Source organism: Loa loa (genome assembly GCF_000183805.2).
Source record: "Loa loa unplaced genomic scaffold supercont3.482, whole genome shotgun sequence".
Lineage (NCBI taxonomy): Eukaryota > Metazoa > Nematoda > Chromadorea > Rhabditida > Onchocercidae > Loa > Loa loa.
Genome location: NW_018108662.1, coordinates 20,026 through 33,561, shown reverse-complemented (window position 1 = coordinate 33,561; position 13,536 = coordinate 20,026). Strand labels below are relative to the sequence as shown.

Genomic DNA, 13,536 nt, shown 5'->3' with positions numbered 1-13,536 from the left:
TTAGATGAAGCTATTTGAAGCAAAAATTTACGTACAAAAATATTTCCTCTCAGCCTTTCATATCTCATAGCTCACTTTAACCTCGCATACTTTTTTCCCTTATACACCACATTTGCATTATAATTTTGCTTCATTTTAACGATAGTCACAATCTGAAGTAAATGCTTTATTTTGCTAGTAGAAAATTGATTTGCTGTCAGGAAGAGAAAAAAGACAGTAGAATAGGATGGCACAGGCAACTCAGCACTTCAAGCTTCTTATGTATATGAAAAAGCCGAAACCTTGGCGCAGAGTGACCGATAACGATGGGAATAAAATGAGCCATTGTGAAAAGACACGAAATGTTGGAAGGATTTGCAGGTATTATTGCATGGATTGTTATTATTATAACATTTTCATTTATTGCTTACGGTTTCGAATCCTAATTGAATTGTTGAAATGACAATAATTTTCACAGCTGAATAGAATGTCATTCCATATTTTTAACGTTCTATACAGATTTTTAATTTTATTTAGGCGACTAGTGATTAATCATAGCCCAAGTATTCCGATGAACTGTCATACACCACGAATCAGTAAAAAGAAATGCCATAAAAGAAAAGCTGAACCTCCGTTTTTGATAAGGAATTGTATCAGTGGAGTGTGTTGATTTTTTATAGCTATTCCTGAACATATTTTAAACAGAGAAATAAAGATTCATGAAAACTTTTGTCATTTAATAGACATGATCGTTTGTAATTAATTGCTATGTAAAATTTGTTTTACAACTGTAATGAAATTTAAATTTCTGGTGCTTTAATATATCATAGAGTCATTTTAGCATGAAAATTGGGGAAAGTATGTTCAAAGGATACAACATTGGACACAAAAACTGGAGCAAAGGGAACGAAATATTTCAGCCAATTCTTCCTCTTTAAATGATCAAAGTCAGATGTCTTACAATGGTAATCAAGTAGAAAATGTGCCGATTTTTACATCCTTACCGGTTACTAGTGCTGCTTTACTACGTTCATTTTATACCATTTGGCATATTGGACGCATATCAAGGAAATCGTTGAAAACAAGTGAAGAGGTCATTTTCCCTACCGTTTCTTGAAATTACTTCAAATTAGACTCGTTAAATTACATGAGAAATCCATATGACAGTCTACTCACGATTAAGTATTTAAAGGGCAGACGGAAGTGAGCCATCAGAAGATGATGTTGCTGTTTAATTAACGAATACTTGTGATCTTCCTGTATAATTTCCTGGATGTTAATTTCCGGAAATAAGCAGCTTTTTTTGGGTAGTCCTTACCTCTTTTATGCATATTTATTTAGTCGTTCAGCGGAATATTTTCTAGTTTGGTTCATCTTTTTTCCTGTTGTAAAGGGTGTAAAGGCTGGATAACACCGAGTTATGTTATTAGGCAAGGCTCAAATTGCTGCATGTTTTGATTATGTTCAAAGTATATTTTGATTATCTTCAAAGTTTCCAGACGAACGCAGCCTTGAAAAAACTTTCGGTTTCACCAACAGTCGAAAAATGTTTACAAAACCCACCAAAAGGTGGTATTACTGCTGAATTGATCACTGACAGATCGCAGCTATCGAAACGAGCATTACATACTCTGAGTCGATGGGCGCGAATGACTGAAGATGTGGTGCAAGATGGCTACGAATCTGGATACGATGATGATCCTGTCGAGGTTGTATTTAGCATTTTCATTATAATCATAACTATAATCAGGATCATGGCTTTGATAATTTAGTGGAGAAGTGGTAATTTTTAATGATTTGTGCTGGACACAAATCAATGATATGTATCTTAGCCCATCAAAATGACAATTGAAATGAATTTCATCGCTACAATAAAATAAAAATCACTATCGAGCTTCACCCATTTACGGAAAGAAAAAGTTACTTATTTCGACAACCATTTCCATCGGAAAATACATTGATTTAACTATGTCTTTTTTATTGTCCTCTAAAAATTAATTTTTATTTTAGATTTGGAATCGTGCGATAACTCTTGCTGAGGCATCGTCATACACGGAAAGCGAATTAAATAATGTCACTAAAACTACAATTGATGCAGCTTCTTTTTCTACGAGTACTGATAAAGTAACACCAAGAAGACGATCTAACAGAGTGTTTAAATCTATCAATTTAAAAGATTAACCAGTTAAATGGCGTTCTTCAATGGCGAACTTGTATTTTTTTTTCCAGATCTCTTGATCTCATTTCAATGGGTAATTTCATCGGATAGTTAGGAAAATAGGTCAGGAAAATAAACGGTCAGGATTGCAAATTCGCATTCGTTTTCCAGATTCTTATCAAATTAAGGTTTCGAATGAAAAAAGAGAGAAGGAAAATGAGATTCGTATCAAAAAGTGAAAAATAAAAGTTGTAACTGAAGTGAATTATCTGATATGGATGTTTTAATTGTTTCTCTTTCTTTTTTGTTATTTTTGCCAGTAATCAATATCTCTTGTCTTCAATTTCGTGCATGAAATTCAAAAGCTAGAGATTGTAAAAACGTTTAAAATAAGGTCAAAGCTAGTGATACTAGGTTAGAAGACAATCATCATTTTAGGGCAAGGTCAAATCACTTATTGACTAGATTTGGATACTTGTTTAGCAACTCTTTTCGTATTTTCCTCTTCACGCAATATTTTTATTTTTGATTCATTTCAAATATTTGTTATTATGTTTACATATTTTTCACACTGCATTTGTATCATATTGTATGACTGATAAAAGTGGTATGAATCATATCATTTGTCACATGTTGTGCCAATAAACGCACTTTCGTTTTCCGGACATAATTACATGGCATACATAACGATCTACTTGAAATATACATAAACACTGATACACTTTGAAGTAGTTAAATGAGGTATAAGAGTAAAATAATCGGGAAAGCTAACAAATTAAAAAAAAGTGGTTACTTGATTGTCGATTTTCCGGATTATGAAGTAGGGGATATTGGAATTCTTAGGAATTCTTAGAAGATGGAATGATTCGCTCGTAATTGGGAACCATATGGGAAACCAAAAAAAAAAGGAAAGACATTTCGAGATAACATTCAATAGTACAAACCACTAACAGCAATTAGAATTACCAGTTACATATTTTCATAATCATTCGATTCATAATACATTCTTAAGGTCACATTATGATAAGTTTTCTAAAACCGAAAAAGCAGATTCATGTTACAAAATAAATTTCCACTATATGAAGTGTAAAAATATTCCATGCTATTTTTACGGTTTTTTTCCTGTTCCGGAAGTCAACTTCTAGCATTGTTCTATCAAATTTTAAAACGTAAAAGGTAAGAAGATTTTATGGATTGATAACAACTGAAATTTTGCAACAATTCAGGAAGGACGAGCAAGGAAATCGGTTTTTTTTTTGAAATACAAAAGCTAAGAAAAAATTTAGACTTTAAAATTTTTAGGGAAACTGAAATTTGAAACAATTCAGGAGGAACGAGGAAGGAATTCGTTTTTTTTCCTAAGAGATCAACTGACTTTCTAACATTGCTCTAGCAAATTTTGAAATATAAAAAAGTGGGAAGAATTGTAGGATTTAAGATTTCAAGAAAAATTGAAGTTTGAAATAATTCAGGAAGAATCAAGAAGAAATCCGGTAATCAGGATGGAACGGACGAGTTATTCATATTTTAATTCCCGCGCATAATGAAAATATATTTACCACAATTTGGAATGGATTTTAACAAAATATATTTACCGTAATTTGGAATGGATTCCCATGAATCCTAAATTTAGGCTAGCTATTGTACGTGTGGTGCGTCAATTTTTATCTTTGCGCCATTCATAACTGGTTGATTTCACGTTACGAGATTTGGTTCGGTTGTTTCAGCATCCCGGTATTTCTCGGAGAACTTGTAAGATTTTACCAGGATAGAGTATTTGCCACCAGAGGATTCTTAGAACATTTATGAGATGCTGTAACAATAGCTCACAGAGAATTTGCGCAGCTTTCTTGATTGAAATTCTTGGGAAACGGTATTGTCTTCAAGAATGAAAACGGTATTAACAATTTTCTTCCAGGATTCCAGGGAATAGTTGGTTAATTGCGCAAAAAAAAAAGAAAAGAAAAAAAGATGGTTGTTATTTCGTTACCAACGACAATCGAAGATTTTGAGGGTGAAATAAGTCATGTGGTAGTAGCTGGGAATGAAACTCTAACATTCATTAAACCATCCCAATGGCAAGAAGAAAGAAAAAAGATCTCTCTTAAATTGCGCAGTTTGGCGCAATCATTAAAGAAATTCAAATCATTATCGGCGGTAAAATCTGGTAAATTCTTATCTTATAATTATTGGGAAATTTATTTAGGGTTAAAATTAAATGAAAATTCAAATGAAAAAAAAGGCGAAAATATTGCAATAATTAATGAATTTGAGTTACAAATATATCATAAGATACAGTGTATCATCTGTCACATATCTCGAGGTTAGGTCGTGGCGCAGTGAAATTTCATAACATTTCAACAATGGAATAAAGCAATAGTGTCAAATAAATTCGACTTGGCTGGTTTTATTATCTCATCGTGATCTATAGCGGACTTTTTTTTTTATTTAACCGTCCTTTTAAATCAAATATAGGTGAATAGAGTGTTGGGAGATTGATGAAAGCTTATTGACCGTATTTGGGTTTGGCCGGGATTGCATTGTATTACAAAGTTGGATAAGTATAATGGAATCTGCAAAGTTTCCTTTCCTGTTCGAGCAGCAAGACATTGTTTTCATTTCCAGAATATCATGTATATTGGTGTAGAGGACGATAAAATGTTACGCACCTTTCAGGTGAAGTCTATATCGCAAATGTAAAAGGCTCACTGGAACGATCATATATTATTCGAAGACCAGTGCCTGATACATACTCCGTAAATTTGTCTGAACTTTGAAATTATGAAGGTCACAGATTGCACACATGTACAATTTTGCTTGATGCATTATTGGTGTGCATGTATTTCGTGCAAGTTAATAATGCCTGTGTGCATGTATTTTATATAAAGTTAAGGAATATAAAGCCTCATGCTTGCATGAGAAATACTAATTAACATTACTAATCTGTAATTGACTTCACTTACGTGAATTTCATAGATTTATCTCATTGACAAAGGCATGCAGTGCGAAGCACAATTCGATGATATTTACGAATTTCCTCCGGAATTACTGGATTTCGCATTATTCAGTTGCGTTTGTCCGGTCTTCGTACCATCCGCTGAACAACTTAATACCTATAAAGCTTTCATAGGACACAAATGCAAGTGCGAAGTGGGTAAGTGCTATAACGCATGATTGATTTGGATGATATTTGCGGATTGTTTTCCAAGAATGCCCTAATGCTGCCGAATTTTTCGTCACAAATTATATGTAAGAAAAATTTAGATGTTGTAATGACTTAATTGTGAATGTATAAGCATAGACAGAGTATAAGAAAAAAACAAGCGAACTACGACGCTATACCGCGTTTGTCTGGCGAGAACTAGGTGAAGTTGAATCAGTGGTTAAAGATTTGACGACGCTGTGGAAGTTTTCCGAGAAGCTGATGCATAGCTTCTGTTATCGGCATGATGAAACACGTTGGTATTGGGAGCTGGTCGTTGACAGGAGATAATTTTGATCATTTTGCGTTGACATTACTAATTCAATTGGGTTTGAATATTTCATTTCCAGAAACTATATCGAAGTCGTTCGTTGTGTTGGGATATGTCCGTGGTCGATTGTTGGTCGAAAATGGTGACACTTATGAAGATTTACAAGACATTGTTTATGGAAGGCTGGTAAATGGGCTGCGTAGTTCCGGTAAAGCGAAAAAGATTATCATTTCTTCGCCTATCGTGTATTACAGTGTAGTGCAGTGTTGAAGCTATTGTTTCATGAGTTTTGACCTTTGAGATCATGAAAAGAAAGTTCAGCTTGAAATTCGTTGTTTATAGATTACTTCTTTCGGATTCTGATTAATTCATGAATCAGTTATCTCTCTGTATTCATTCGGAAAATATTGATCGGTGTCTATTTGAAGATAAAGGATCCATTAGATGCAACATGCCAGCTAAGGTAGCCGAAGCAGATACAGTTTCGTGGACAGCCACTGGACAAATAGAAGACAGTTCCAGTAGCGAACTAACTTACCGTTGCTCTTCCACGGAAAAAGTGAACGAAAAAATTTTTTCCGGATTCTTTTGATTTAAATAGATTTTCAATATGTGCCGGAAAAAATTAGCTGAATTTTTCTGTCTAGCATTATTTCGGACCTCGTTTATGACCATTGGTTGCGTTAAAATTTTCAAATTGTTTTGTCTGGGCAATCAAATGCACCGTTAATCCAAACGGATAGAAAAAAAAAAAACTTCAGGTTGTGCAAGGAACACCAAACGTTGGCTGTACTTCGAACAGAAGAAGTTCTACCGCGTCAAAAAAGATCAAATACGGCCAGCAGCACGGTAGTGTTCTTTGTTTTTACCGCATGTTCTGTCCGTTGATTTGCAATATTAAACTGATTTGCAATTTTTGCAATTCTTTTATTAGTTAACTGAAATGTACTCATTGATACAGGCCGTGTGACACGATCTTTTATTTAAATTTATTTAGTTCAAGTTTTTGCGACTTTGGAAGTTTTCTGAAAGTTAAATTTAGGCACAAATTGGGCTTTTGTAGAATTTTAAAATTTATTTTGTTTCAGGCAGTCATATGGATGCTGAATTAGGTCCTGAATATGACATGGTAAAGGTGAAGATTTTTAAAAATCCGGATATTTAAAATGCTACTCTCTTTTCTACATACGTTGCTACTATGTCTGTTTCATCAGGCTCAAGCACTATTCACACAAACAGCGTTCGAGCAGTACAAACCTGACGTGATTCCAACGATAATAAGTGTACGCTTCGATAAGAAAGATCGAGGATTGGGCAGATTTTGGGTTGTCAACAAGAGCATATTTACGACAGTTGAACGGGTGTGTTGTTCACGGATTTCTTTAAGAAACATTTGATCTCGCATTATCTATTTTACTGACATTTTGTCCTTTCTAATCTGTAATGTGGGAAAGCAGTAGGCTACAAACACAGTCCAGTATTTCCTAAAGTTTAATTCTATTTTCTCAATGATTGATGAAATTATTTATATGAAGAGGTATAGTGAATCATTGCTGTTATATAAAGTAAAAGACAATAGATTTGAGCAATTTTTGACTGCAGTGGTTACTAACGGTGTACTGGTTACTAAGGTTGTTTTCAGGTATTGAAGGAAAACGCCAAAAAGATAACAGGGTTCCCACTGCTACGTCAAAGATTAGATGAGGATGTTCCGTTAAGAGCAATACCTTGTGTTGTACGTACCCGAGCTGAAAGTGCTTACAAAGCCTTCTACCGTGCAGTTCCTTCTCGATATGACACACGTACAAAGAGGTATTTGATGCAGGAAATTTAAATGGCTAATCCGCTTGTAAGTTGGTTTTTCCACTGGTGAGACCAAGAAGGTGATTTTTCGTTAGATTCATTTTTTAATTTTATTTTAGATTTTCAATTTTCCTGGTAGATTTTGGTTGGTTCAAATGGGTGCTGGCTAACGATGTCATCGATATATCCACCATGGATATGGTTCGCACCTTTAGTTTTGGTAGATAAAGTATTACAAAATTCCAGATGGGTAACTAGCAATCATTTATTACATTCCGTCCTATGATTTTCACTGCTAGAATATTCTATAGTCACGATGTAGATGTTTTTTTCTGTTTTTTCCACGATGTTTTTTTTTATTGGGTACTATAATTCACCTTGTTGAAGTCTAATCCAATTCGGAAGCTGCAAGTGGCAATGATACATTGTCAGGAAGATGTTACCAGTGCACTACATGCTAAGGTATGTTTCTGGATGGCGTTTTAAAGTGAATTCGATCTTGGTAAGATCAGTCCTGTCGAATTTTTAATACTCTAGCTTTAAAACTGAGAAGGTTGTGCTGAATTATCAGTCAGTCTTGCGAGATTTTACATGTTTTCATTGCAGGATCTTTCGAAGGGAGAAAACTGCTACATGAAAGTGAAGGGATCCCTGATTCAAGATGTATATTTAGTTGATTTACTGAAAGCTCACAGCACTATGAACGATCTTCTGACTGGTATGGTAAATTTTTTTTCCCGAGAAGTAATTTATTTATTTTTTACACTGCTAATTTTAGTGTTTAAGAAAGGATCTTACAGGCAGCATGGAAGAGACTGGAGAGGTTTCGGCAAGCAAGTTGATTAATGAAACCTGTGAGCGACAGCTAATGGCATCAATGATGTTGGGAACGTTGAACACTGCAAATCGTGATTTGGCACAATCCCAACACATCTGGTGCCTCTACAGTTTTTTTGTATCATGCGTATCATATAGTATTTATGACATCATAAACTATCCTGCTGTGCGAAGATAAGTACCTGTAACTGGATAGAATTCTTAATTTTATTCCTTTGTTGTTTTCATGAATTCAGTTTTTAAAGCCGAATTTCTTGCTCATTAATTCAGGCCGCATTGTTGCCCTCCACAGTTTTCGATGATGATGCCGGTAGCCTTGCCAATGATTCCAGTGCCAGTTCCAAACACAAATTTACCGGCTGTTGGAAATGAACAGATCCCGAGGCTTCAAAATTTACAAACAAGGAGTAGTGAAAACACCCATGTTCCTCAAAGTAATGCTATGGACTCAGCATGTTCCCGAAATTATATCCATCCAAGGTGGAACTAATTTACGTAACTTTCTCGATTGTTATCTTTTGGATGTTTTCACGCTGATCTACCACTGCTGTTGCCGAATTTACTTTATCGTATTCTAATTAAATTGGCTACCAGCTTGGATAATGACACTATAGTGATTTACTACGCATTTTATGTTCATGATCCGGCTTATCTGACTTGTGGACTGATGTACTTCTCCGGTGCATTCCTGCTGAAGTTTTCACTTGCAGGTTCCAGGGCAGTAATTTGCAAAATATGCAGAGAGAATGGTATGGCAGCGACTTGCAGGGAAGAAATAGAATCGGTTTTACGTCAGCTGACAGGGCAGGAAATTCCTTTGATGAAGGTAATTTGTGATTGTTCCGTAGACTGGTCACTCGACTAAGTTATCTCTTGTTCAACAGTTTCATAACAAAAAATTGGAAAAAAAATATTTTCGGAGTGGAAATATTTTATTTAACAGATTCAGAGAAGATTTGCTCGAGGAAGAGCTAGCATATTTGAAGAAATTTACTAGAAATTTCTAGGTAATGGTGGTTTATCTTGGGAGCAGGCATCCAAATTTGCAAAGGATCACCGCATGTTACGAAACAGTAAGAGCCATTCAGACTCGTTTATTAGAATTCTTAAAAACCCAGAAAATGTCTGAAATGCTTACCTTTGGCGTGCTATCACTTATCGTTTTTGCCAGGATTGGCATGCAGAGGTTTAAGCGATTTTGACAATATTTACGATTAAGTCCACATGATTCAAATCAAAGGCAGTGTTATAGCAATCTTGTTATGCAAAAGAAATTCTGTAGCAGAGTTGATTATTGTTTTTGCAGATCTCAATAATAATTCGCAAAGAGTGAGACTGACAAGTTGGGAAAAGGTAAGAATTTATTTTCTCTCTATTATTACGATTGAACTGATTAGTAGCTGGTAGCTTTTACAAACCTGATTTTATTTAATTTTGCTGGACTATTATGAAATTTGTTTGGCTATTGGTAAATTACATAATTTTTTGGCATATGTTATACACCACGGTATCTCATGTACTTTGTTAGAAACGTATGAGAATTTCTATTTTAGCAATGTTTCTAATGTACAGAGCATTTTAATTTTAGGCCGTTGCTGCAGACCGTGCATTTCGAACACAGAGATTTACTGCCGGAGAACAAGCAGCCTTCCATGTGGATGATGAATTGAATCGACTTACATAAATTGTATATATGTGTTCTTCACATAAGTATTTACTAAAAGCTCCAACAAAATTCCGAATGTTTCTTAAAAAGGAATCTGAAGATTAAATCAAAATGAACACGATTAGAAAATTATCTTCTATTTTCTGTGTTTTCTTATGGATATTTGTTACACGTTATTTGTTTTTTCGTGATTTTCTAAGCTTAAGTTTCTTCTTTTTGCTAAGCATTCATAACCGTTGATGTTTTTAATGCATCCCTGATTATTTTAAATGTTGGAGAATATGCACATCTCACTCCGTCTCTCTGTAAGCTATTGTTATTGTTTTCTTTTGTCGGGTGATTGGTACTAAATAGTTTGCAAATTTCAAGATGTATAATACGAGTTTTAATGAAAGCTTCTGGTTAATGTTCCGAATTCAAACCGTATTGTTCAATAAAAGATATGTTGGAAATGATATATGGCATTACTGTTTCATTTATGACATTAAAAATTAACTTCGCTGACAATCTCTTTCCTGAATTGTTTAGTTTTATTCATTGTGGAGTGTTATTGTCTGCGATGAGTTTGGATTTTGTTGCATTTTTAATTTCAGTTAAGCAGTGGATTTTAGGAATACTCAGATTATCTCTCTCATTTATTAATAATACTGATAATGATCAATAGCAACTAATAATAGGATATAAGAACGATGTTTGGTATTTAGATAGATACTATACGAGTACCAAATATTTATGTTTACCTTTCGTTTAGCATAGATTAAAATAAAGCATTAGTAAAGATTGATATGTTTATCTACAACTAAAATGTTTAAAATTGATATATTTATCTACTACTGGAGTGCAATTAGACAATTAATGACTAGGTTATCTAGTGTAAAATTTGATATTATGATGAGAACATTGATGACTTCGATATTTTACATGTTATTTACTTCTTCCAAATAATATCTTCCCAGCAATAAACAAATACAACATTAAAGGGTGGATACGGTATACTTGGGAATGTTAATATCCTTCATTGCATTCCAATAGCAGACTAACATATCAGTTTCATAATGTGATAACAACGAGTTCCAGAATAGGTGATGTTAGTTCCTCTCCAAGCTACTAATGTATTTTAAGAAATTATTGGTTCAGTTCAATACAAATTTATCAAGGGAGTAATATTTATTTATGATATTTTCTATAAATAAGCAATAATTGCAGTTTATATTTCATTTCCAATGTTTCGATCGTAATTCGATACTTATTAAATTTAATAAATGATAAATGATAGATAATTAATATTGAGTGAAACTATATGGTTCAAAAATTTATATCGTCTCATCTTCTTTCAATCACTTTTTTGGTTCATTATTCCAAAGAAATCGTTTCATTTTCAGATTTATAACAACGCATAAATTCTTTCAAATGATATGGTATTTTGGAAACGATTAAATTGGCGTTTTATCCGAAATTTTGGTTACTTCTACTGTGCATCATATACTGTTGGTCGTCACATCGGTGAATTAGTGATATGCTCCGGACCATCGATGCATCCAACAATACAGGATGGTGATCTGGTAAGTATTAAATCCGCAATAAGTTATGACTAGACAAAACCAAGAAGAAGAAGAGTATAAATAGATTGTCAGAGTTCACTCTATCCCTCATCCATCGGTTGATTATGGTTGATTTGCTAAGTTTGCTAAGAATTTGAGTAAATTTGTTGGCTGGTGAATTGAAATGTAATTTTTCCGATTGTTTTTGAATGGCCAAATTTCCAACTGTTTGTTCTCTTTTAAAGATAACAATCCAAAATTTCATATCTCTTATAAATCTTTTAATTTTCTACCGTCTTATCCTTTTTTTCCGCATTTTTATGTTTAATGTGCCTTAATATCATGATTATTCATATCTGCACCTCACCCCATTTAATAATGGATTGTCATTCCTGATTAGATGCTAATTTGATAATGAAATCCCGGAATTCCAGGTGATTGCTGAGCGACTTAGTGTTAATCTGCGTAACTTACATCGTGGCGATATTGTCGGCGCTTTGGCACCCCATGATTCAAGTGAAATGCTTTGCAAACGCCTAACAGCTAAGGAGCACGACATAGTGACAAATTGCTATTTGTTACCGAATGGGAAGATTCCACGGGGGCATGTATACTTGGAAGGTGATAATACAGTGGCTTCTACTGACTCTCGGGTTTTTGGTCCAGTACCGGCCGGCCTTGTACAGGTTCGTCTTATACTCAGGATATGGCCGTTGTCAAGGGCTGGATGGATATCGACACACTGGTTCTGGGAGAAACCAAACGAGTAACTGATGTGATTGTTTAGGTTTTTTTGAGACCTTTAGAAAAATCTGATTATATAAATTTTCTTTCTCGAAATTTCTGATTATATAGATTTTCTTTTTCTTTTTCTTTTTTTTTTTGGACACGCTATGAGATGCTTTTTCATGCTTACAATTATATTGATTGACTAGCAAGTAAAGCGAACTGGGGACGTGTTCATTTTATATTTTTGTTAAGTCTTTTGTAAAAGAATTCGAAAAAATTAGAAGTGATTGACATGACAGTGTAGGCATTTGTACGTACCAGTAATGTAATGCTATATTGTTTTTGCTAGAGTCATTCACAAGTTACATGTATACAAAAGACATATCTGATTGCTATTTCAATAAATACATGAAGAGTATATTGGATGTTTACAGAATAATATGTGTTCAGTTCCTTCTCTTGCGAAAACATGCCACTTCTCAATCTTATACTGTAATTACTTTAATAGTCACATTGTAGTAATACTCAAGATTAACATTAACATCGGGAGGAAGAAGAGAGATTGGAAGGAATGGATATGTTAACTCGAATTAAGAACAACTCATTGTAGGAAGGAGTGGAAGGAAGCCAATCAGGGGAGAGGTAAATACAACAGTGCAACTAAGCCGGTTAGCAGGGCAATAATTATCCATCGACTGTTTAGAATCACAAGTTTTGCATTGTGTTCTAATTTATTATGTTATCACCATGGTGGCGGGCCGCGTGTAGTACTGGTGGAAGTAACGCGTTGGGACGGGAGTTACTACTTCAGGTATGTTTTAATCCGAATATTATCTTTCTACTTGAATATTCTTGATTCTTATGTATCTTACGTTTTTTACGTGAAACGGTGATTTTGCCATGATCGTAAATGATGTCATGTCTCTGTCTTTTAGAGAGATAGTTGAAGGGAAAACGAAGTTACTTTCTTGTTTTCACTTTATTTTTTGCTCTTACTTTTTTCGTATTATCGTATTATTTGCTGGTAAAGTTACCTTGATAATGGTTAAACGTTGTATTTATCGTTAAGATCAAATCCAAGATAGTGTCTCCACCAGATTGATCATTCTTTTAGAAACTTTCCTACATTGCTTATTCACTTCGTTATTATAATTGTTGACGGGAAAACTTTGTTGATTTTATTGCAACGGATTATTATTATTATTATTATTATTATTATTATTATTATTATTATTATTATTATTATTATTATTATTATTATTATTATTATTATTATTATTATTATTATTATTATTATTATTATTATTATTATTATTATTATTATTATTATTATTATTATTATTATTATTA

The 13,536-nt window shown here is 33.7% G+C and overlaps 4 protein-coding genes across 4 annotated transcripts in view; all 4 read left to right on the top strand.

Annotated features, from left to right (window-relative positions):
* Positions 1-226: 226 nt before the first annotated feature.
* LOAG_07005 (hypothetical protein) lies at positions 227-2,160 on the top strand (the record flags this gene model as incomplete). Its single annotated transcript, XM_003142539.1, has 5 exons — positions 227-360; positions 517-640; positions 821-1,072; positions 1,479-1,688; positions 1,990-2,160. The coding sequence occupies 5 exons, from the start codon at positions 227-229 to the stop codon at positions 2,158-2,160; spliced, it is 891 nt and encodes a 296-aa protein (XP_003142587.1).
* A 1,948-nt stretch (positions 2,161-4,108) lies between these two features.
* LOAG_07004 (hypothetical protein) lies at positions 4,109-9,934 on the top strand (the record flags this gene model as incomplete). Its single annotated transcript, XM_003142538.1, has 18 exons — positions 4,109-4,304; positions 4,814-4,893; positions 5,114-5,291; positions 5,690-5,818; positions 6,039-6,169; positions 6,372-6,459; positions 6,699-6,745; positions 6,825-6,971; positions 7,253-7,422; positions 7,533-7,614; positions 7,801-7,875; positions 8,020-8,131; positions 8,214-8,349; positions 8,521-8,730; positions 8,961-9,076; positions 9,258-9,323; positions 9,557-9,603; positions 9,839-9,934. The coding sequence occupies 18 exons, from the start codon at positions 4,109-4,111 to the stop codon at positions 9,932-9,934; spliced, it is 2,106 nt and encodes a 701-aa protein (XP_003142586.1).
* Positions 9,935-11,219: 1,285 nt separating this feature from the next.
* LOAG_07003 (signal peptidase I) lies at positions 11,220-12,269 on the top strand. Its single transcript, XM_003142537.2, has 2 exons — positions 11,220-11,478; positions 11,892-12,269. The coding sequence occupies exons 1-2, from the start codon at positions 11,332-11,334 to the stop codon at positions 12,225-12,227; spliced, it is 483 nt and encodes a 160-aa protein (XP_003142585.1). The 5' UTR covers positions 11,220-11,331; the 3' UTR covers positions 12,228-12,269.
* Positions 12,270-12,948: 679 nt separating this feature from the next.
* Positions 12,949-13,536, top strand: part of LOAG_07242 (Sec7 domain-containing protein) — a gene marked incomplete at its 3' end in the record, with an annotated part of 16,886 nt that continues 16,298 nt past the window's right edge. Inside the window, exon 1 of the mRNA XM_020447377.1 lies at positions 12,949-12,997. The remainder of the gene's footprint in view (positions 12,998-13,536) is intronic.

Bases quoted from the DNA above. Each gene is read 5' to 3' on its own strand.
- LOAG_07003 (XM_003142537.2), top strand. From the start codon at position 11,332: ATGGTATTTTGGAAACGATTAAATTGGCGTTTTATCCGAAATTTTGGT. The intron at 11,479-11,891 runs GTAAGTATTAAA...CCGGAATTCCAG, and splicing joins CAATACAGGATGGTGATCTG to GTGATTGCTGAGCGACTTAG.